A 19,244-nucleotide genomic window follows, 5' to 3' on the forward strand; every position below is an offset into this window, starting at 1 on the left:
TTATATATTTTCCACCTCTTGAAAATCCACCCCTATCTCAGCACACTCATTGTTCTTAACCAAGATTTAATAACTAGGCTATTCTAGCAATACACATTCAGAGGAAAGCCTGAATATGGATGAGCAGTATGTCAATACATGATCGGAGGGGACAGCAACAGCACAACAATAAGCATAACAAAAAGAGAGAACAGCAGGTAACAAAATATTCAAATGTATCCCAAAAAGCCATGACTCTTTACAGAAAGTAACGCTCTAATAAGTGGCTATTAAAAACTGAAAGCCCAACTAATAGAAATATTTTTTTCATGAAGAAAATCAGAGCCTTGCACTTATAGTCACTGTCATTAAAACAGCAATTTACAATACTCCTACTGGTGCACTCCCACTATACAGTTGGCTATTCCAGCAGGTGTCTAGACAAAGATACTACACAAGAACACACTGAAAGAGTCTTGAAACACTTTAACGTGGCTAAGAAAAACAAACAAAAAAAAATACCGTGCTGGCTTTAAATGGGTGGCCTTACTTATACGTGTTAAAGTCCTACTCCAGTGGGACTTTATACGTGTTAAAGTCCCACTCCGTTCCAGTCACAGTTTTTCCTTAATTGCAGATATATTTATACACACAAGCTGAGCATGGGCGAGCTACATTGTGTACCATCTATAATGCATGTTTTTACTGGTCACAAATGAGAAATTCTTTATAACGAATAAAGGTGGGTCACAGTTGTTCTAATATGGAAGAACTTGCTGTAAAAAACCTACTTCTATTTTGACAAACGTGCCAAAAAAGGACTCCACAATAATAGCGAAAAATAAATTTACATAAATTAGAGACTAATTTTGCCTCAGTACACGAGGGAGCGCAAGATGTTTAGGTGGCACAGAGATCATCTATAATCTAGTGCATGCGCAAATGTGCAATTTATGCACCTCACAAAGAGATCGGCATCAGCCATCTGGAGTGACAATAGTACTTTTTTTTTTGCCCCAAATACCTGGTCAAACGGTGGCCTTTTAATGAAATGCAGACTTTACAAACTTCCCAGAAGGATTAAATCTTTACTAACAAACCCAAAAATGACACTGCCATTTTAAAGTCTATAAAACAATCCACTTTCCTTGTTCATAAAAGTAATTTCACAGAGTGAAGAGGTTTTCAAATGTGTTAGGTGGGCAGTAGATACAAACAAATAGATTTTCTATATCCGCAATACGGATTACACAGAAAACACATCAGGCAAGTAAGAATAGAATTACTTAACATAGTAAACTGCATATATTTTCCCCAACATATGTAGCAAATCCATGCATCTACTCCCTTGTTTGAAGCACAACAATTCCGTAATTGTATTAGCCGTGTGTGAAATTTCAGAGAACATACGAAAATTCTAACTATATTTTACATTGTAAAGAGATTATATACTTCCAATGTGTCTGTTAACCCTCTCTCCATGGGCAAGAAGAAACTGAATCCCGGTGACTTGCTTGGATGGGGGCCTAACTCTACCAAAGACACATGGAACATGTAGCTTCCAAACCGAGAAAAGCTGACAGCAGCTTTGTTCCTGGGATAGAACTATCTCCAGCTGCCTCATGTCATAGATCTGGAGGGACTGGGTGATTAGAAGGCACATGAGAAAGACATTGGGTTGAATGTGAAAGATTTGATTGTTAGGGCGGAGGAAGGGGGGTAGGAGAATTTATATTCTTCTAGACTAAAAAGTTAAATTTTGTCCAGATCAATAAGAAATATTTCATGTGTATTATGGTGGTATTTAATTTGCACATGCATACAAAATTTAAATGATAAATCATTTACCTTCAGTAAGTACACTGTGTTTTAAAGCAAATATCAAAAGTTGACAAAAAAGAGCCAAGGTTTAGCAAAATCTAAAAAATTGAATAAATGGCTGTCAAAAAAACAAAAACAAAATTTGTTTTTTGATAGGGCGAATAAATATGTCTATATAGAGTTTTACATTAACTGAACTGTAAATACCATCTAGCTTTAATATAAATATACATATTTATTTTTTAATTTTTGCAATTGAGGTCTCTGAAATATCTTACCTTTAAAATCTACCTCTCCATTACCATCAGTATCAAATATGTCTATTACCCGTTGGACAAGGGGGTTCTGCTGCAGCTCTGGTAATGACATAAATTCCTCCACACTTAGAGATCCAGAGTTGTCTAAATCAAGTTTCTTGAAGCGCTTCCCAAGTCTTTTGATTTCATCTGCATCAACTAAAAGGAAAAAATAAAAGAAAAAATAAAATGTGTTACTGTCTAAGTACCTGTGAGGAACAGGAATGAAAAATAATTATCTTTCAAGACTTTTTTGTTTTGACAGGTCGTACCGCTAAATTCCTGAATAAAACATGAAAGGGTTTAGTCCAATTACCAGTTTTTCTGCCAGTTCCTGCCATAACTGTGAAGTCTGTGGTTCACTTAGAACTATGCCGATTCCTATACTAAGCAGTAAAGCGCTGCTAAAGCTTAGTTAATACCATACAATCACATGACGTAATTAATGTGGACAAGCTAAGCAGATCATCGGTCACTTTACAGCCACACAGTCGGGGAGCAAAGAATGAGAAGAATGAGCAGGTTTTTACAATGAATTATATTCCTGAAACTACAAAGGAAAGTTTATACTTTTATTTTAATTCATATTGCAAATTTGGATTTATTGGTGATCTCAAATGTTTGTAACTCATCATATCCAACAGGGTTCTAGAACCAAAGATTCCTGATGATCCATGCAAGATAGCCCCCTCCCCCCACCTTTAACCCTCTCTTTGCCAAGAATCTGCTCTGCATACTGCAAAGCAATGCTTTGCTCACACTGCTGGAGTTAAAATTATTATTGTACATGTGAGGGTCTGTGTGGGTTTACAAATATAAAGTTTAATTTGAAGGGTGTGTTCGTGTTTGTGTGTGAGTGTGTGTGTGTTCATGTGTTCGAGATACCCACTTCAAATTATTCCATATATGTATGTCTTTTGAAGGGGGGTATCCAGATTATAAAGAGAGGGAGTGTATGTACACTTACTCACTCTCAATAATCTAGATACCCCCTTTAAATTAAAATTTATATTTATGAACCCACACAGAGTTTAAAAGTCATACATACGTCTTAATTTGAATGGGGTATCTAGATGATATATATTGCTACTTTACAGCTAACTGCATTTAAAAATAAAATAAAAATATGGGGGTTAGGGGTATTTTCTAATCAAAAACCATCAATATATCTAAAATGTATTGTAAATATAATGGTATTAACAAATTACTCCAAACACCATAGCCACTTCAGTTATTTGAAGTGGTCATGGTGCCTGCAGTCAATATGTAAAACATTTTGCTATGAAGCATTGCACATACAGAGGTTAACCCCTCTGCTGCCGTAGGTGTAATTGCATTGCTGGCAGTGTCATTAAAGGTGTCAGCCAGCCCAGAAGTAGAGTTCAAGCCTGGCTAATGTCAATTCTGTGCAACATTCATTGCATAGAACATTGGTCACTGGCCAAAAGTGGTCAGCTGACAGTCTGTTCAATAAACAGCAATAGCCGCTGCTTCTGGCTCCTGCAGCTCTGTGGAAGTTGGAACCAAGGAGCCCCGGTTAAGGGACAAACAGTTAAATGGTTTACCGCATTAACTAGTAAAAACATTGGGGAATTGCATTGTAGTTTCCCTTATTAATCCAAGGTCCAATAAGTACACAGAAGAGGGAAAATGACTAAAAGGAGAGAAAGAGGAAACTATAATAAAAAATATGAAAAAATAAAATAACTACCAATCAGGTTTGGTACATTTCTGAAGAAGATCTATTATATTAACTTAAATGTCAGACTCTTTTCCTCCCCTCCCCCCAATGCTGCTTGTAAGGGATAAATAAATGGAAAAAAAAAAAAAAATTCCCCCACACACAGTAAGCCCATCACCCTGTATTGATGAAGTCAAATTTACTGTAAATAATTGACACTGACCAAAGTGCTATATCATACTATATGCCTAGGGTGGCCACAATTGGATCTATAGGTATTGTATAATTACAAGTACCATGATTTGTAGATCACTCTACAACAATTTGGGTACTTTTCTTTGGCCACATTGGCAAAATGTCTTACTTTAGGAGCTGACAAACTCATCAACATCCTGAGTAACTGCACAAAGCCGCCCTGATATGCCAAGTAGCATGCCAGCAGTATCAGTGTGCACCACAAGGTTCTGAAGCCCGTTAAGCGGAATAATGCACAGTGTAGAGTTGGAACATTTTGAAAATTACAAAAATATACACGAGACAAACTGAAGAGATTCTGGTCTCATGTAAAATTTTTTGGGAAATTAGGGAAATGGTTGCAGAATAGAATGTAACAGCAGAAGCTCTACCAACTGCCATACCAGTGGGCACAAGAGCACAAGACTGATGTGGAATCGGTTAGGTCCAGAAGAGAAATAGCTGCAGCAAAGAGGGACAATATGATCTAAGTATCTTCCCAACTACTTGCTCCTCATATGCTACCATATAAGCAGATAGGTCAAAAGGGAGGGTAGGGGGGTCTTTGAAAAGACAATCAATGTAAGGACCGAACATATGTCAGAGAACTTATACTGCATTTCAACCAGATGTAGGACTCTTTGCCTCGGCCTGCTGCAAGGGTTCCAGCAGAGTCTGCATAGTACTGGGTTCCACCCAAGTTCCCCTCTTCTGGAGGGACTAGCTTTATACAATTCAAATTGCTCTATTGTAGTTTTCAATCTATACTTTTGTTAGTCCACTTGGGAGTGAATAAAATTACAATACATATAGTCACTACATCTTCAAAAATAGCTTGACATAAACTAGGCTTGTTCCTTGCAAAACATTTGTAAACAGTTTGACATATTACGGGTCAGATGGTGCCTGTTAAATCCTGGCACCATAACCACTATTGTGATGTAATTCCAGTAAAATACAAGTTTAGCAGGCTAAGATTGCCACAAGGCATATGTATGTATATGTGTTTGTAGTATCAGTTAGTTAATAACACGTAGCTAAGATACTGTCATCACTGTACTGACCAGGTGCAGGAATGTAAGAACTGGAATTACGCGTCCCTCTCCTTTGTATCAGATGAGCCACGTGGTTAGACCGGATGGATGAGTTTAGACTCTATTTATTAAATAGGTTAAGGGTATGTGTGGGTGTAGTTAATTGTGGGAGGAGCTACAGTGCTATATAAGGAATGTACTCTATGTATTCAGTACTCAGACTTTGCTGTATTTTGGTGACGCTAGTCCCTCTGAGTCCCGATCGGTGATCCAATAAAGAATCTCTTCCTTCCTGAAGAAACCTGTGTCCATCTCTCTGTGCTTGGCTTCCGTCAGTTTCTCCGGTATCATTTGGTGCATTGGCCGGGAAGCTCATCGTTCAACGGTAGCTGAGAGGCAGAGGCGTGAGACGGTCTATCTTTGCCCACGTTCTCTACGGCTGCACCCCTGAACTTCTGCGTGGACCTCCCTTCGTCTCGGCGCCACTGGTCTGTTGTCCAGGAGATCATCGGCCTCTACGTGAGAAGTGCTGGGGTGTCCCCGTCGATGAGTGTGAACTCAGGTTCAGGAACGAGGAGGTAAGACAACTGCTGTTTTAGACGGCAGGACCCACTAGGGGTATACCGATTGTGCGGTAGGCCCAAAGGGGTTTTGAATCTGTGTATCTGCCCCCTCTGTCGGAGGGAAGGAGCGAAGGCGCACCGCTCGATCGAACGCTCTTTAGTCAGACCGTTTGATTTGGTTAGTCAGGCGGGGTCCTGGTGTAAGATAGCCCTAGCCGGACACCGGTGTCTTGTCTAGACTAGCGTTCTAGGGTGTATATTACGTTCGCTAGGTCGGAGGGACCGGGAGACTAAGCGGCGCCTGTGTAAATTCGGTTCGCTAGTTCTCATCCTATCTGGGCTAAGTGGGAAGGCGTGTAAATTTGGAACCCACTAGACTTTTGATAGTACGACTAAGAGGCGCCTGTGTAAATTCGGATCTCTAGCTCGTTGTATAGTGCGACTAAGAGGCGCCTGTGTAAATTCGGTTCTCTAGCTCGCTATGTATATGTGGTGATTGGGCAGTGTGGCTAACCAAAACGGGTGTATATAGTTTTAGGTAGTCCATTCAAGGTACTGGCCAATAGTTTAGTTGGGAATTGTAAATGTGTTAACGATTGTTTTAGTAAAGTGTATATCTTGTTAGATAGCGCGAGCTCAGCCGTCTAGCGAGAGTGTTAATAGTGTGTTGCTGTATTATAGTGCACGGTACCATAACCCTGTATATTTACTGACATTATATAATAAGTACTAATCATTGTCGTCCATTGCATGTTTAACACCATAACCACTAATAATTGTATTGTGACCTTAACTTGTGCTTTGACCTATGCTAACCGTACTGTAACCGCTATTTGTAAAAGACGATGTTACTGGGGTGTGTTATAGACGGGTAATTCGTATATAGAGAATTATAGCGTGGGTGACTGTGTAGTTACGCCAAAGGGCATAATATTGATTATATAGTGACTGGTGTAGCAGCTGTGTGTGTACGGGAATTCCCTGAGTGTTTATTGTTATTGTGTACGTTTCACTTGGTAACCGTACCACGTGGTGCTGTTGCCAGAGGAAACGGGTGTGACTGTTGAATAGTACTCGTGTATAGTATTCGTTGTCGACGACGTTCCATTGTTAAGTATGGGTGCGTCGCAGTCAACGATTCCGGATCCCTTAGGATGTATGGTTAAGAATTTTAAAAAGGGATTCAAAGTTTGTGATTTTGGGGTAAAGATGTCTCCTGTACGTTTGGTCACTTTGTGTACTAGGGAGTGGCCTACTTTGGTTGCGGCATGGCCGCCACGTGGCAGTTTGGATCCAACTCTGGTACAGCGCTTACACGTGGCTGTATCGGGTAGGCCTGAACTTTACGGCCAGTTTCCTTATATTGACTGTTGGAGACAGGCCGTAAATGACTCGCCAAAATGGCTCCAGACATGCCACGAGGAGCAGTGTCGCCTCATGGTAGCTAGGACTTGCTCGTCCACTAGGACTGGTGTTAGGCCCATTTTGGACACGCCCCCTGAGTCCGAGACCCCTTTGCCGCCCCCTTACTTTCCGTTAAGAAGAAGTGACGCAAACGCAGGAAGTCCTGCACCCCTCCCCTCATTACCCTCATCCACTTCCGCTTCCTCCTCCAGTACAGGATCCACCCCCCCTCGTACTAAATCTCCCCTTCCGGAACCAGAATCCACCCCCATTAGAAACGAATATCCTGATTTGGCGCCACTTCAGACTTCCGGTCAAGCTTCATCTAGCTCGGCTCGAAGTGTTTTATTTACGACCTTTTCCCAAAACCGACCTCCCACATCCCCATACCCTATCTCTCCCCGACCGGAACCCATGACTGACGCCTCTCTACGTAGCCCCATCCAAACCCGACAGTTGACTGGTGCCCAACAATTAAAGCACTATCAGATGCCTCTTCGTCTGAATCCCGGGTCAGCTTATATCGATGCCGCAGGTCAAATGGCACACGCTGACCCAGTCTTCGTATATGTCCCATTTACCACAACCGATCTTTTAAACTGGAAGACCCATAATTCCTCGTATACTGAGAAACCACAAGCTATGACTGATCTGTTCACCTCAATAGTACAGACGCATAATCCGACATGGGCTGATTGCCAGCAGTTACTAATGACTTTATTTAACAATGAGGAAAGGACAAGAATAAATCAAGCAGCCATTAAAGCATTAGAGGATAGAGCCCGTGCTTTGAACCAAGCCAATCCAGCAGCATGGGCCGCGACACACTATCCTAACACCGATCCCGATTGGAACGTAAATGGTGCTGATATGGTTCAACTCAGAGCCTATAGAGACGCTATAATTGCTGGCATGAAAGCCGGAGGAAAGAAAGCCATTAACATGTCGAAGACAGTTGAGGTGATCCAGAAAAGCGATGAAGCGCCCAGTGTCTTTTATGACCGATTATTGGAGGCGTACCGCTTGTACACCCCCTTTAATCCGGAAGACGCAGACAATTCCCGAATGGTTAACTCCGCCTTTGTCAGCCAAGCATACGGAGATATTAAGCGCAAGCTACAAAAGTTAGAAGGGTTTGCAGGTATGTCAATCTCCCAACTAATGGAGGTAGCTAATAAGGTCTATATGAATAGGGAAACAGAAAGCAAGAAAGAGGAGGAGCGCAAGATGCGTAAAAAGGCTGATATGCTAGCGGTAGCGATCGCAGGCGTAGATAAACGGGGCCCAGATAGAGGCAATAATAGATGGAGTAGGGAGCCTTTGAGTAGGGATCAATGCGCGTATTGCAAGGAAGAAGGGCATTGGAGGAACGAATGTCCGCAAAGAGAGCAGTACGAGAGAGACCAACCCAGGGCAGGCTACGGAAACTTTAGAGGTAGAGCGAGAGGTAGAGGAGGCCCCGGAGGGAGTAATGGTTATAGAGGGAGTAATGGGAACAGAGGAAGTGTTAGGGAAGACAGGTATATTCCAGCAGCGCAAAGGTCCCGCGATAGAGAAGGTAGGGACTTTGTAGGATTGGCTGACACTGTCATGGAGGACTATTGATACCGACCGGGCTCCATCCCCCTTGGTCGAGCGGAGCCTATGGTCGATGTATCAATAGGGGGGAAAAGGAGTGCGTTCATGATCGACACTGGTGCTGAACATTCAGTGGTGACTAATCTAGTTGCTCCTCCATCTGGAAGGACTATTACTGTGATAGGAGCAACTGGAAGAAGTGCTGAAAGACCGGTTCTTAAAAGTCGACTCTGTACATTGGGAGGCCACGTAGTAAAACACCAATTCCTTTATATGCCTGAATGTCCAGTCCAATTGCTGGGACGTGATATGCTATCCAAATTACAAGCGCAGATTACGTTCCTACCAGATGGAACAACATCTTTAAAGTTTAATGGACCTTCAGGTATTATGACTTTATCCGTACCAAAGGAAGAAGAGTGGCGACTTTATACAGTGTTGACTAGCCAAAACCCTAGGAGTGATGAGACATTGTTTAACATACCAGGAGTTTGGGCAGAGAACAACCCACCAGGACTGGCCCGCAATATTCCACCAATAAAAATTGAACTGAAACATGGGGTTTATCCAGTGAGCCTAAGACAATATCACATTCCGCAGAAGGCTAAGAAGAACATCCAATCCTATCTGGATAAGTTCATACGGTATGGTATCCTAAAATTCTGTACTTCCCCCTGGAACACCCCATTGCTGCCTGTTCAAAAGCCCGGTACAGATGAGTATCGACCTGTACAGGACTTAAGAGCAGTCAATGATGCGGTTGTTGGCATACATCCAGTTGTACCCAATCCATATAACCTGCTTGCTTTAATTCCGGGCGGGGCTACTTACTTCACAGTCTTAGATCTCAAAGATGCCTTCTTTTGCCTCCGAATTGCCGCAGAAAGCCAATGTATTTTCGCTTTCCAGTGGGAGAACGCTGTAACGGGCTCAAAACGCCAAATGACTTGGACAAGACTGCCCCAAGGGTTTAAAAATTCACCTACCCTATTTGGTTCAGCCCTAAGTCAAGATCTATTGGATTTCGAGTCCATCCCAGGAGAGTGTGTATTGTTACAATATGTAGATGACTTGTTGATAGCAGCAGTTACAAAAGAAATCTGTCAGCAAGCAACGCACGATCTACTACACATTCTCTGGAAGGCAGGATACAAGGTGTCTAGAAAGAAGGCTCAGTTGTGTTTGCCAACTGTCAAGTATCTAGGATTCCATATCTCTGAAGGTCAAAGAATTATGGGGCCAGAGAGAAAAGAAGCTGTCTGCCAAATACCAATACCCAAGAATAGAAGACAAGTGCGAGAATTCTTGGGGGCAGCAGGCTTCTGTAGGATATGGATTCCCAGCTATGCGATACTAGCAAAACCTCTGTACGCAGCTATCAAAGGTACAGAGCACGACCCCTTCTTATGGACCCAAGAACAGCAAACGGCATTTGAAGATGTGAAGAAGGCTTTGATGAGTGCCCCAGCATTAGGTCTACCTGATCACACACGACCATTCTACTTATATGTACACGAGCAAAGAAGAATGGCTGTGGGAGTATTGACACAGTACTTGGGATCATGGCAAAGACCTGTTGCCTACATGTCTAAGCAACTGGATGCAGTGGCCAGCGGACTTCCACCTTGTCTAAGAGCCGTAGCTGCAGCCGCCCTGCTAGTAGCTGAAGCCGATAAACTCACTCTGGGTCAAGAACTTTATGTACGAGTCCCACATGCAGTACAGACGTTGTTGGATTACAAAGGAAATCATTGGTTTAGTAACAGCCGTATGACCAAGTATCAAGCAATGTTGTGTGAAAACCCAAGAGTGCATTTAGAGACTGTAAACACCTTAAATCCAGCTACCCTTTTGCCACAACCTACTGAAAGTCAACATGATTGTTTGGAAGTAATGGATGAAGTATTCTCAAGTAGACCAGATCTTCGTGATTTTCCCATCCAGAACCCCGATGTTCAATATTACACCGACGGCAGTAGTTATGTGAAAGAAGGGATCCGCTATGCAGGATATGCAGTGACAACAATAGACAAGGTGATAGAAGCTCGGCCACTGGCGAAAGGAACATCAGCACAAAAGGCAGAATTAATAGCACTAACACGAGCGTTACAATTGGCTGAAGGTTTAAGAGTAAATATCTATACGGACTCTAAGTATGCGTTTTTAACCACTCATGCCCACGGAGCTTTGTATAAAGAAAGAGGACTACTGAATTCAGAAGGCAAAGAAATCAAGTACGCAGCTGAAATCCTACAACTATTGGAAGCAGTGTGGGAGCCGAAAGAAGTCGGTATCATACATTGTCGAGCGCATCTGAGAGGAGATGGTGATGTAACCAAGGGAAATCGGATGGCAGATAGTGCAGCTAAGCGTGCTGCCGAATCAGGAAGACAGGAGTATGTAGGGCATATAGCTGCTCTTATACCAACTCCACTGTCCCAATGGACTCCAGTTTATACAGCTCAAGAAGAGGAGTGGTTAAAGACTGAACCGGGAAAGTATCTGGAGAACAAGTGGTATCAGCTAGAAGATGGAAGAATAGTCATACCAGCATCACTAGCGGTAGAAATTGTCCAAAATTATCACAACGGGACACATTCTGGGAGAGACAGTACTGAAGAATCTCTCAGGAAACATTTCTACATACCAAGATTGTCCAACTTGACTCAGGCCATTGTACGCAGATGTGTAACGTGTGCTAAGAATAATGCAAGACAAGGACCAGTAAAGCCACCAGGAGTTCAGTTTATGGGGGGACTCCCCATGTCCGATCTACAAATAGACTTTACAGTGATGCCTAAGTCGGGTGGACATCGTTACCTGCTGGTAATTGTGTGCACCTATTCAGGCTGGGTAGAAGCATGTCCTACTCGTACAGAGAAAGCAGGAGAAGTTGTAAGATTCCTGCTACGAGAAATAATACCCCGATATGGACTACCCTGTTCTATAGGATCGGACAATGGTCCAGCTTTTGTTCATCAGTGCCTACAACAACTGACTCATATGCTTGGTATAAAGTGGAGGCTTCATACTGCATATAGACCCCAGAGTTCTGGTAAGGTAGAGAGAATGAATAGAACTATAAAGAACCAGTTGGCTAAAATGTGTCAGGAAACCCAACTTAAGTGGAACGTTCTCTTACCCATAGCTTTATTGCGAATCCGCAGTACCCCTACCAGAAGGGTGGGCCTCTCTCCTTTTGAAATCATGTATGGGCGACCACCTCCCGTACTTGGTAACTTAAGGGGGGACTTGAGTCAGTTGGGAGAAGGAATTACCCGGCAGCAGGTTGTAGAGTTGGGTAAGACTATGGAGGAGGTACAGAAATGGGTACAAGATAGATTACCTGTGAATATTTATCCCCCTGTTCATAGTTATCATCCAGGAGATCAAGTGTGGATTAAAGAGTGGAATAATGTACCGTTAGGGCCCAAGTGGAGAGGTCCTTATGTTGTTCTTTTGTCTACCCCTACAGCGATAAAAGTAGCCGAAGTAACTCCGTGGATACATCACTCCAGGGTTAAACCAGCAGCAGTCGATTCTTGGCAAATTACAGCAGATCCAGAGAATCCCTGCAAGATCCGGTTGAAACGCACTACTCAGTCGGAGTAACGAGGAATTATTGTGGATTACAAATTTTATTGTTACAGGTGTGAGTGAGAAGGCCATAATAAAGCCTGTCCGCTTACCATCACATAGTGTATAAGCCAGGAAAGTCTCGAAGGGACACCTGTGAAGATGAGCAGAACTCCATTCCCTGCAGCCCTCACATCCTGGAAGCTGAGGTTCCATCGCACGGACGAAGACTGAGGATGACGGCGAAAGATGTGCTTTTGATTGTGTTTATTTATATGTGTTTTTATATTCAGGAAGGTAGAGGTACCGACACTCCTAGCTGTGAGGTATGCATTAAGACTACGAGAACAGGTAACCATATTTCCCAAACCCTAATTTGGCATTCACAATACGAATGTAAAGGAGAGGTATCAAGATGTAGATACCTAAATATAGACTATAGTGTGTGCCATTTAGGAGTAGGAGAACCTAAGTGCTTCAGTCCAGAGTATCAACCTCGTACAATTTGGTTGACTCTCAGGAATGGAGATCCTCAGGGGACCCTAATTAATAAGACGGTGTTAGAATCCGTACATTCTTCGGGTGTTCTGCTATTTGATGCATGTAAGGCGATATCAAGTGGTAGAAAACCGTGGAATGTATGTGGGGATCTTAGATGGGAGAGGACGTATGGGTCTAATGATAAATATATTTGTCCCAGTAGTAAAAATAAATATGTGAGTCCTAGATGCCCAAATAAAGACTATAACTTTTGTCCATATTGGTCTTGTGTGGGGTGGGCGACTTGGGGACAGACAGTAGATAAAGACATGATAGTGACTAAGTTGCCGACTAGCCCTTATTGTAAGTCTATGGAATGCAACCCAGTCCATATACTTATTAATAACCCCGACAAGTTCCTAGATAAGTATGGAAATTTATTTGGGTTTCAAATATACGGGACGGGTTTAGATCCTGGGACATTATTGTTTATAGGAATAGAGACTGATACGGTATCCTCCCAGACTCATCAAGTATACCATTCCTTTTATGAAGAGATGAGTATAGATAATAAGATCCCCCATAACGCTAAAAACCTGTTCATTGACCTAGCTGAAAGTATTGCCGGTAGTCTTAATGTTACCAACTGCTATGTGTGTGGAGGTACTAACATGGGAGACCAATGGCCTTGGGAAGCAAAGGAGGTAATGTCCGGTTCTGAGGCAGTTGACCAACTAATATCTACACAAGCCGATTATCATTTGAGTGTTAGAGGTAAATCTGAGTGGAGATTAAAGACCTCCATCATAGGTTATGTTTGCATAGCAAGGAAAGGAATAATGTATAATACTTCTGTAGGAGAATTAACTTGTCTAGGGCAAAAAGCTTATGATGATGATACAAAGAATACAACTTGGTGGTCGGCTTCAAATGTCTCAGAACCATCTAACCCGTTTGCTAGATATGCCAATTTAAAGGATGTGTGGTTTGATCTATCCATCACATCTACCTGGAGAGCCCCAGCAAATTTGTACTGGATCTGTGGTAAGAAAGCCTATTCGGAGTTGCCACAGGACTGGGAAGGGGCATGTGTGTTGGGTATGCTCAAACCATCCTTCTTCTTGTTACCGATTGAAACAGGTGAGACTTTAGGTGTTAAAGTGTATGATGTGAATCATAGGAAGAAAAGGGGACCCATAGAGATAGGCGCCTGGGAAGATGATGAATGGCCTCCCCAGCGTATTATAGATTACTATGGGCCAGCCACGTGGGCTGAGGATGGTACCTTTGGTTATAGAACCCCTATTTATATGCTCAACCGTATTATAAGATTACAGGCGGTGGTTGAGATTATCACAAATGAGACATCACAAGCGCTCAATCTTCTAGCGAAGCATAACACCAGGATGAGGACAGCAGTCTACCAAAATAGATTAGCCTTGGATTACCTTTTGGCAGTAGAGGGAGGTGTATGTGGGAAGTTTAACCTAAGTAATTGCTGTCTTCAAATAGATGACGAAGGGCAAGCAATAGCTGAGCTTACTAGCCATATGGTTAAACTAGCGCATGTGCCTACTCAGGTATGGAAAGGGTACAATCCAAGTAGTTGGTTTGGTAGCTGGTATGAGTGGTTTGGAGGGCTTAAGGCAGTGGTAGGTGGAGTCCTACTGATTTTACTGTTGTGTCTACTCCTACCGTGTCTTATACCCTTAGTAGTTAGGTCTGTGCAAAGCCTGATAGGAAGTATAGCAGAGAGGAAGGCTGCTGCACAGATAATGGCGATATATAAGTATAAGGCTCTAGATCAAGGAGAACCAATGCAGGAAGATGAGTGTTAAAAGATTCACATCATAAGATAAGTCTGGTCTGGTTCATGGTAACCTGAGGTATATGCAAACCAAGGTTAAGTGATGCCTCAAGTAATTGTGAAATATCAGAGGCATCAAAGGGGGGAATGTGATGTAATTCCAGTAAAATACAAGTTTAGCAGGCTAAGATTGCCACAAGGCATATGTATGTATATGTGTTTGTAGTATCAGTTAGTTAATAACACGTAGCTAAGATACTGTCATCACTGTACTGACCAGGTGCAGGAATGTAAGAACTGGAATTACGCGTCCCTCTCCTTTGTATCAGATGAGCCACGTGGTTAGACCGGATGGATGAGTTTAGACTCTATTTATTAAATAGGTTAAGGGTATGTGTGGGTGTAGTTAATTGTGGGAGGAGCTACAGTGCTATATAAGGAATGTACTCTATGTATTCAGTACTCAGACTTTGCTGTATTTTGGTGACGCTAGTCCCTCTGAGTCCCGATCGGTGATCCAATAAAGAATCTCTTCCTTCCTGAAGAAACCTGTGTCCATCTCTCTGTGCTTGGCTTCCGTCAGTTTCTCCGGTATCACTATCACTCTGTTAAAAAGAAACACTGTTGCCTACATCAACACTCCTTTTGATTCATAACCACAGGACAGAAGTCAAAGAAGCATGGCATCTATTTCTATGCCTTGGCTCACATTACAGAGGCGATGCCCTTGAGATATACATAGAAGCTTGTAGTCCATCATGCAAAATCAAAAGAGGAAATACAATTTTCTCAACTCTGTTAGATGTGATAAGGACTCAAACAAATTCGTGAAAACTACAGATCGGGGACCATGTAATCAGACCGTTTTTAAAAACTAAAAAGATCTGCACCACAAAACGTACTGAATTTTACAGTAAATGTGTTAAGGTAGGACCTATCACTGAAAAATGCAGAGAAACCGTATTGAAATGTCTTATTTACAAAGTCATAGCTTTCTCGGATATGCATCCTATCTTTGTATTCACAAAGTAAAGTATGTACTATGGGAAAATAAAGCCAATGAGAGGTTCTGGACAAGGTGCATATGTGAATAGAACTCCAATATCACTTAGAAGTGGTGATATTGAGGTTACATATAGTTAAAGGATGGCTTATCAGAGCATTGTATACATTAAAATCACCAGCAGTTTGAGAGTAGCTAAAGAAAATACCTGTGCTCATTGCATACGTTACAATGCAAGATGCTCCCAGTTGCCAGTCTGTTCTTTTTATCTGCAGTCCTTTCCAGCAATCACTGCCATTCAAGCTTGAGCCTAGTCAGTGCGTGCAAACTGCACCCAACTCAACTCTGATGATATAATCTTCACACGATTGGATAAAATGCTTGCCTGCATGAAGAATTTGATTGGGCACACCCTACTGTACAAGGAGCATTGGATTGGACAATAATCGAGGAAGCAACACCTCCAGAATAATGTTGCAGTAGAAGGAGTGAGTAAAGGGTGGTGGGGGTCTAAATATAAATATGGATTATGACACTATAGAGTTAGGAATACATGTTTGTATCCCTAATGCGGACGTGTCCATTTAAATTATTGACTGCAAAAATATTTTTATCGACCGAAATCAGGGCTTAAAGTTACTTTGGTCTGGCTTTATGCTCTTTAAAAAAAACTGGATTGAGCAGTCAGAGTCTGAGGGAAAAAAAAAGGAACAAGCATTAAATAGACTACAACACACTGTAGTTATGATGATGCCAAGAGTACCCTACTGCCGCACCAATGTAAGCAGTCAAACTGTTTGCCAACAGCTTAGCTCATTGGCTGATTTTAATCAGCTGATGCTCTCCACTAATGAGCTGACACTGGAGTCCTTAGCTCAAGAGTGCTAGCAGGAACTCCTAGCAGAATCTTTTACACTCCCTAACAGAAGGGGAGGGGCAGAGAGTAATGGAAAGAGGTTTTTAACTGTTCTTAGAGAACATGTTTTAACCAACTGAATAGGATCATTGATTTACTCCGCAAAAGTAAGCTGAACAATGATAATTCAGAAAAAGCAGATGGTTCCTCTCTTTGACAACTCAGTGGTTACGTTGACGCAAAATGTGCGAAGCTTCCTTTTGTATGCATCATGGAACGTACTTACAGAGAATGTTTTTTAAAGGTTGTTTTTTTTTTATATGTGGGGATGCTGCATGATTAGGCATATAAAAATTAGAAAGTAAATTTAAAAATAAATAAATCAGTGTTTCAAAAAGATACACAAAACCATTCAAACTAAAAAGGCTCTCAGTGTGCAGAAGGGCACGTGTTGCACATCTCTGTTTCCGACTTGCTCAGAGGGGACAGAATACCAAACAACATTTAAAGAGGATTGCCAATCTGAATTTTGACACCCAAAATAGCCATCTCCCGTAAACATGCACAGCAGCAAAAGAATATAGTAATGGAACCCAACGCAACTTGCGCGTGTGTTCCATGCTTAGTTGGAGTGCCATCCAACATGTTTGCAGCATTGGGATGAATGCAACTTTTCTGGTATTCATTACATATACCCAAGAAAGGTATAGTGGTGGAAGAAATAAGCCAACTCTTAGCCCATTAGCCAACCGAAGCACCAGCCTAAATGGTTACAAAGGTGTAACAACATAGAAACATAGAAACATAGAATGTGACGGCAGATAAGAACCATTCGGCCCATCTAGTCTGCCCAGTTATCTAAATACTTTCATTAGTCCCTGGCCTTATCTTATAGTTAGGATAGCCTTATGCCTATCCCACGCATGCTTAAACTCCTTTACTGTGTTAACCTCTACCACTTCAGCTGGAAGGCTATTCCATGCATCCACTACCCTCTCAGTAAAGTAATACTTCCTGATATTATTTTTAAACCTTTGTCCCTCTAATTTAAGACTATGTCCTCTTGTTGTGGTAGTTTTTCTTCTTTTAAATATAGTCTCCTCCTTTACTGTGTTGATTCCCTTTATGTATTTAAATGTTTCTATCATATCCCCCCTGTCTCGTCTTTCCTCCAAGCTATACATGTTAAGATCCTTTAACCTTTCCTGGTAAGTTTTATCCTGCAATCCATGAACCAGTTTAGTAGCCCTTCTTTGAACTCTCTCTAAGTTATCAATATCCTTCTGAAGATAGGGTCTCCAGTACTGTGTACAGTACTCCAAGTGAGGTCTCACCAGTGTTCTGTACAATGGCATGAGCACTTCCCTCTTTCTACTGCTAATACCTCTCCCTATACAACCAAGCATTCTGCTAGCATTTCCTGCTGCTCTATTACATTGTCTGCCTACCTTTAAGTCATCAGAAATAATCACCCCTAAATCCCTTTCCTCAGATGTTGAGGTTAGGACTCTATCAAATATTCTGTACTCTGCCCTTGGGTTTTTACGTCCAAGATGCATTATTTTGCACTTATCCACATTAAATGTCAGTTGCCACAACTCTGACCATTTTTCTAGTCTACCTAAATCATTTTCCATTTGGCTTATCCCTCCTGGAACATCAACCCTGTTACATATCTTAGTATCATCCGCAAAAAGACACACCTTACCATCAAGACCTTCTGCAATATCACTAATAAAAATATTAAAGAGAATGGGTCCAAGTACAGATCCCTGAGGTACCCCACTGGTGACAAGCCCAAGCTTCGAATATACTCCATTGACTACAACCCTCTGTTGCCTGTCACTCAGCCACTGCCTTACCCATTCAACAATATTGGAATCCAAACTCAAAGATTGTAGTTTGTTGATAAGCCTTCTATGTGCAACAGTGTCAAAAGCCTTACTGAAATCGAGGTAAGCAATGTCTACTGCACCACCCTGATCTATAATTTTAGTTACCCAATCAAAAAAATCAATAAGATTAGTTTGGCATGATCTCCCTGAAGTAAACCCATGTTGTCTCTGATCTTGAAATCCGTGTGTTTTTAGATGTTCAACAATCCTATCCTTTAACATGGTTTCCATCACTTTCCCCACTACTGAAGTTAGGCTTACTGGCCTATAGTTGCCCGACTCCTCCCTATTACCTTTCTTGTGAATGGGCACAACATTCGCTAACTTCCAATCTTCTGGGTTTTATCATTGGTTAAATAAATCTGTTAATGGTTTTGCTAGTACACCACTAAGCTCTTTTAATAGCTTTGGGTGTATTCCATCAGGTCCCATTGACTTATTTGTCTTTACTTTTGACAGTTGAAATAGAACCTCTTCCTCTGTAAACTCACATGTAATAAATGACTCATTTATCCTTTTTCTTAACTGAGGTCCCTTTCCTTCATTTTCATCTGTAAATACCGAACAAAAATATTCATTGAGGCAGTCAGCTAGACCTTTATCCTCATCTACATACCTTCCTTCTTTTGTTTTTAATCTAACTAATCCTTGTTTTACTTTTCTTTTCTCATTTATGTATCTAAAAAAGGTTTTGTCCCCCTTTTTTACTGACTGTGCTATTTTCTCTTCTGTGTGTGATTTGGAAGCTCTTATAACTTGCTTAGCCTCTTTCTGCCTAATCTTATAGGTCATTCTGTCTTCCTCACTCTGGTTTTTTTTATAATTACTAAATGCTAACTTTTTGTTTTTTACTATTTTGGCTACATCTGTGGAGTACCACAGTGGTTTCTTGAATTTTTTGCTTTTACTGACAAGCCTAATGCAATTTTCTGTTGCCTTCAGTAGTGCAACTTTTAAATAATCCCATTTCTTTTGGACTCCATTTAAATTGCTCCAGTCTGATAATGACTCCTTTACACATATTCTAATTTTGGAAA

The 19,244-nt window shown here is 41.6% G+C and overlaps 2 protein-coding genes across 2 annotated transcripts in view; both read right to left on the bottom strand.

Moving 5' to 3' along the window:
* DNAAF10 (dynein axonemal assembly factor 10) overlaps positions 1-19,244 on the bottom strand; it is an 86,123-nt gene that overhangs the window by 35,144 nt on the left and 31,735 nt on the right. The gene's annotated exons all lie outside the window — the stretch shown is intronic.
* The window catches only part of PPP3R1 (protein phosphatase 3 regulatory subunit B, alpha), a 57,171-nt gene that overhangs the window by 5,101 nt on the left and 32,826 nt on the right, over positions 1-19,244 (bottom strand). Inside the window, exon 3 of the mRNA XM_063443791.1 lies at positions 2,079-2,255. Coding sequence (XP_063299861.1) covers positions 2,079-2,255 — 177 coding nt within the window. The remainder of the gene's footprint in view (positions 1-2,078; positions 2,256-19,244) is intronic.

This window comes from Pelobates fuscus, chromosome 2 (genome assembly GCF_036172605.1).
Source record: "Pelobates fuscus isolate aPelFus1 chromosome 2, aPelFus1.pri, whole genome shotgun sequence".
In the NCBI taxonomy this organism is placed as follows: domain Eukaryota; kingdom Metazoa; phylum Chordata; class Amphibia; order Anura; family Pelobatidae; genus Pelobates; species Pelobates fuscus.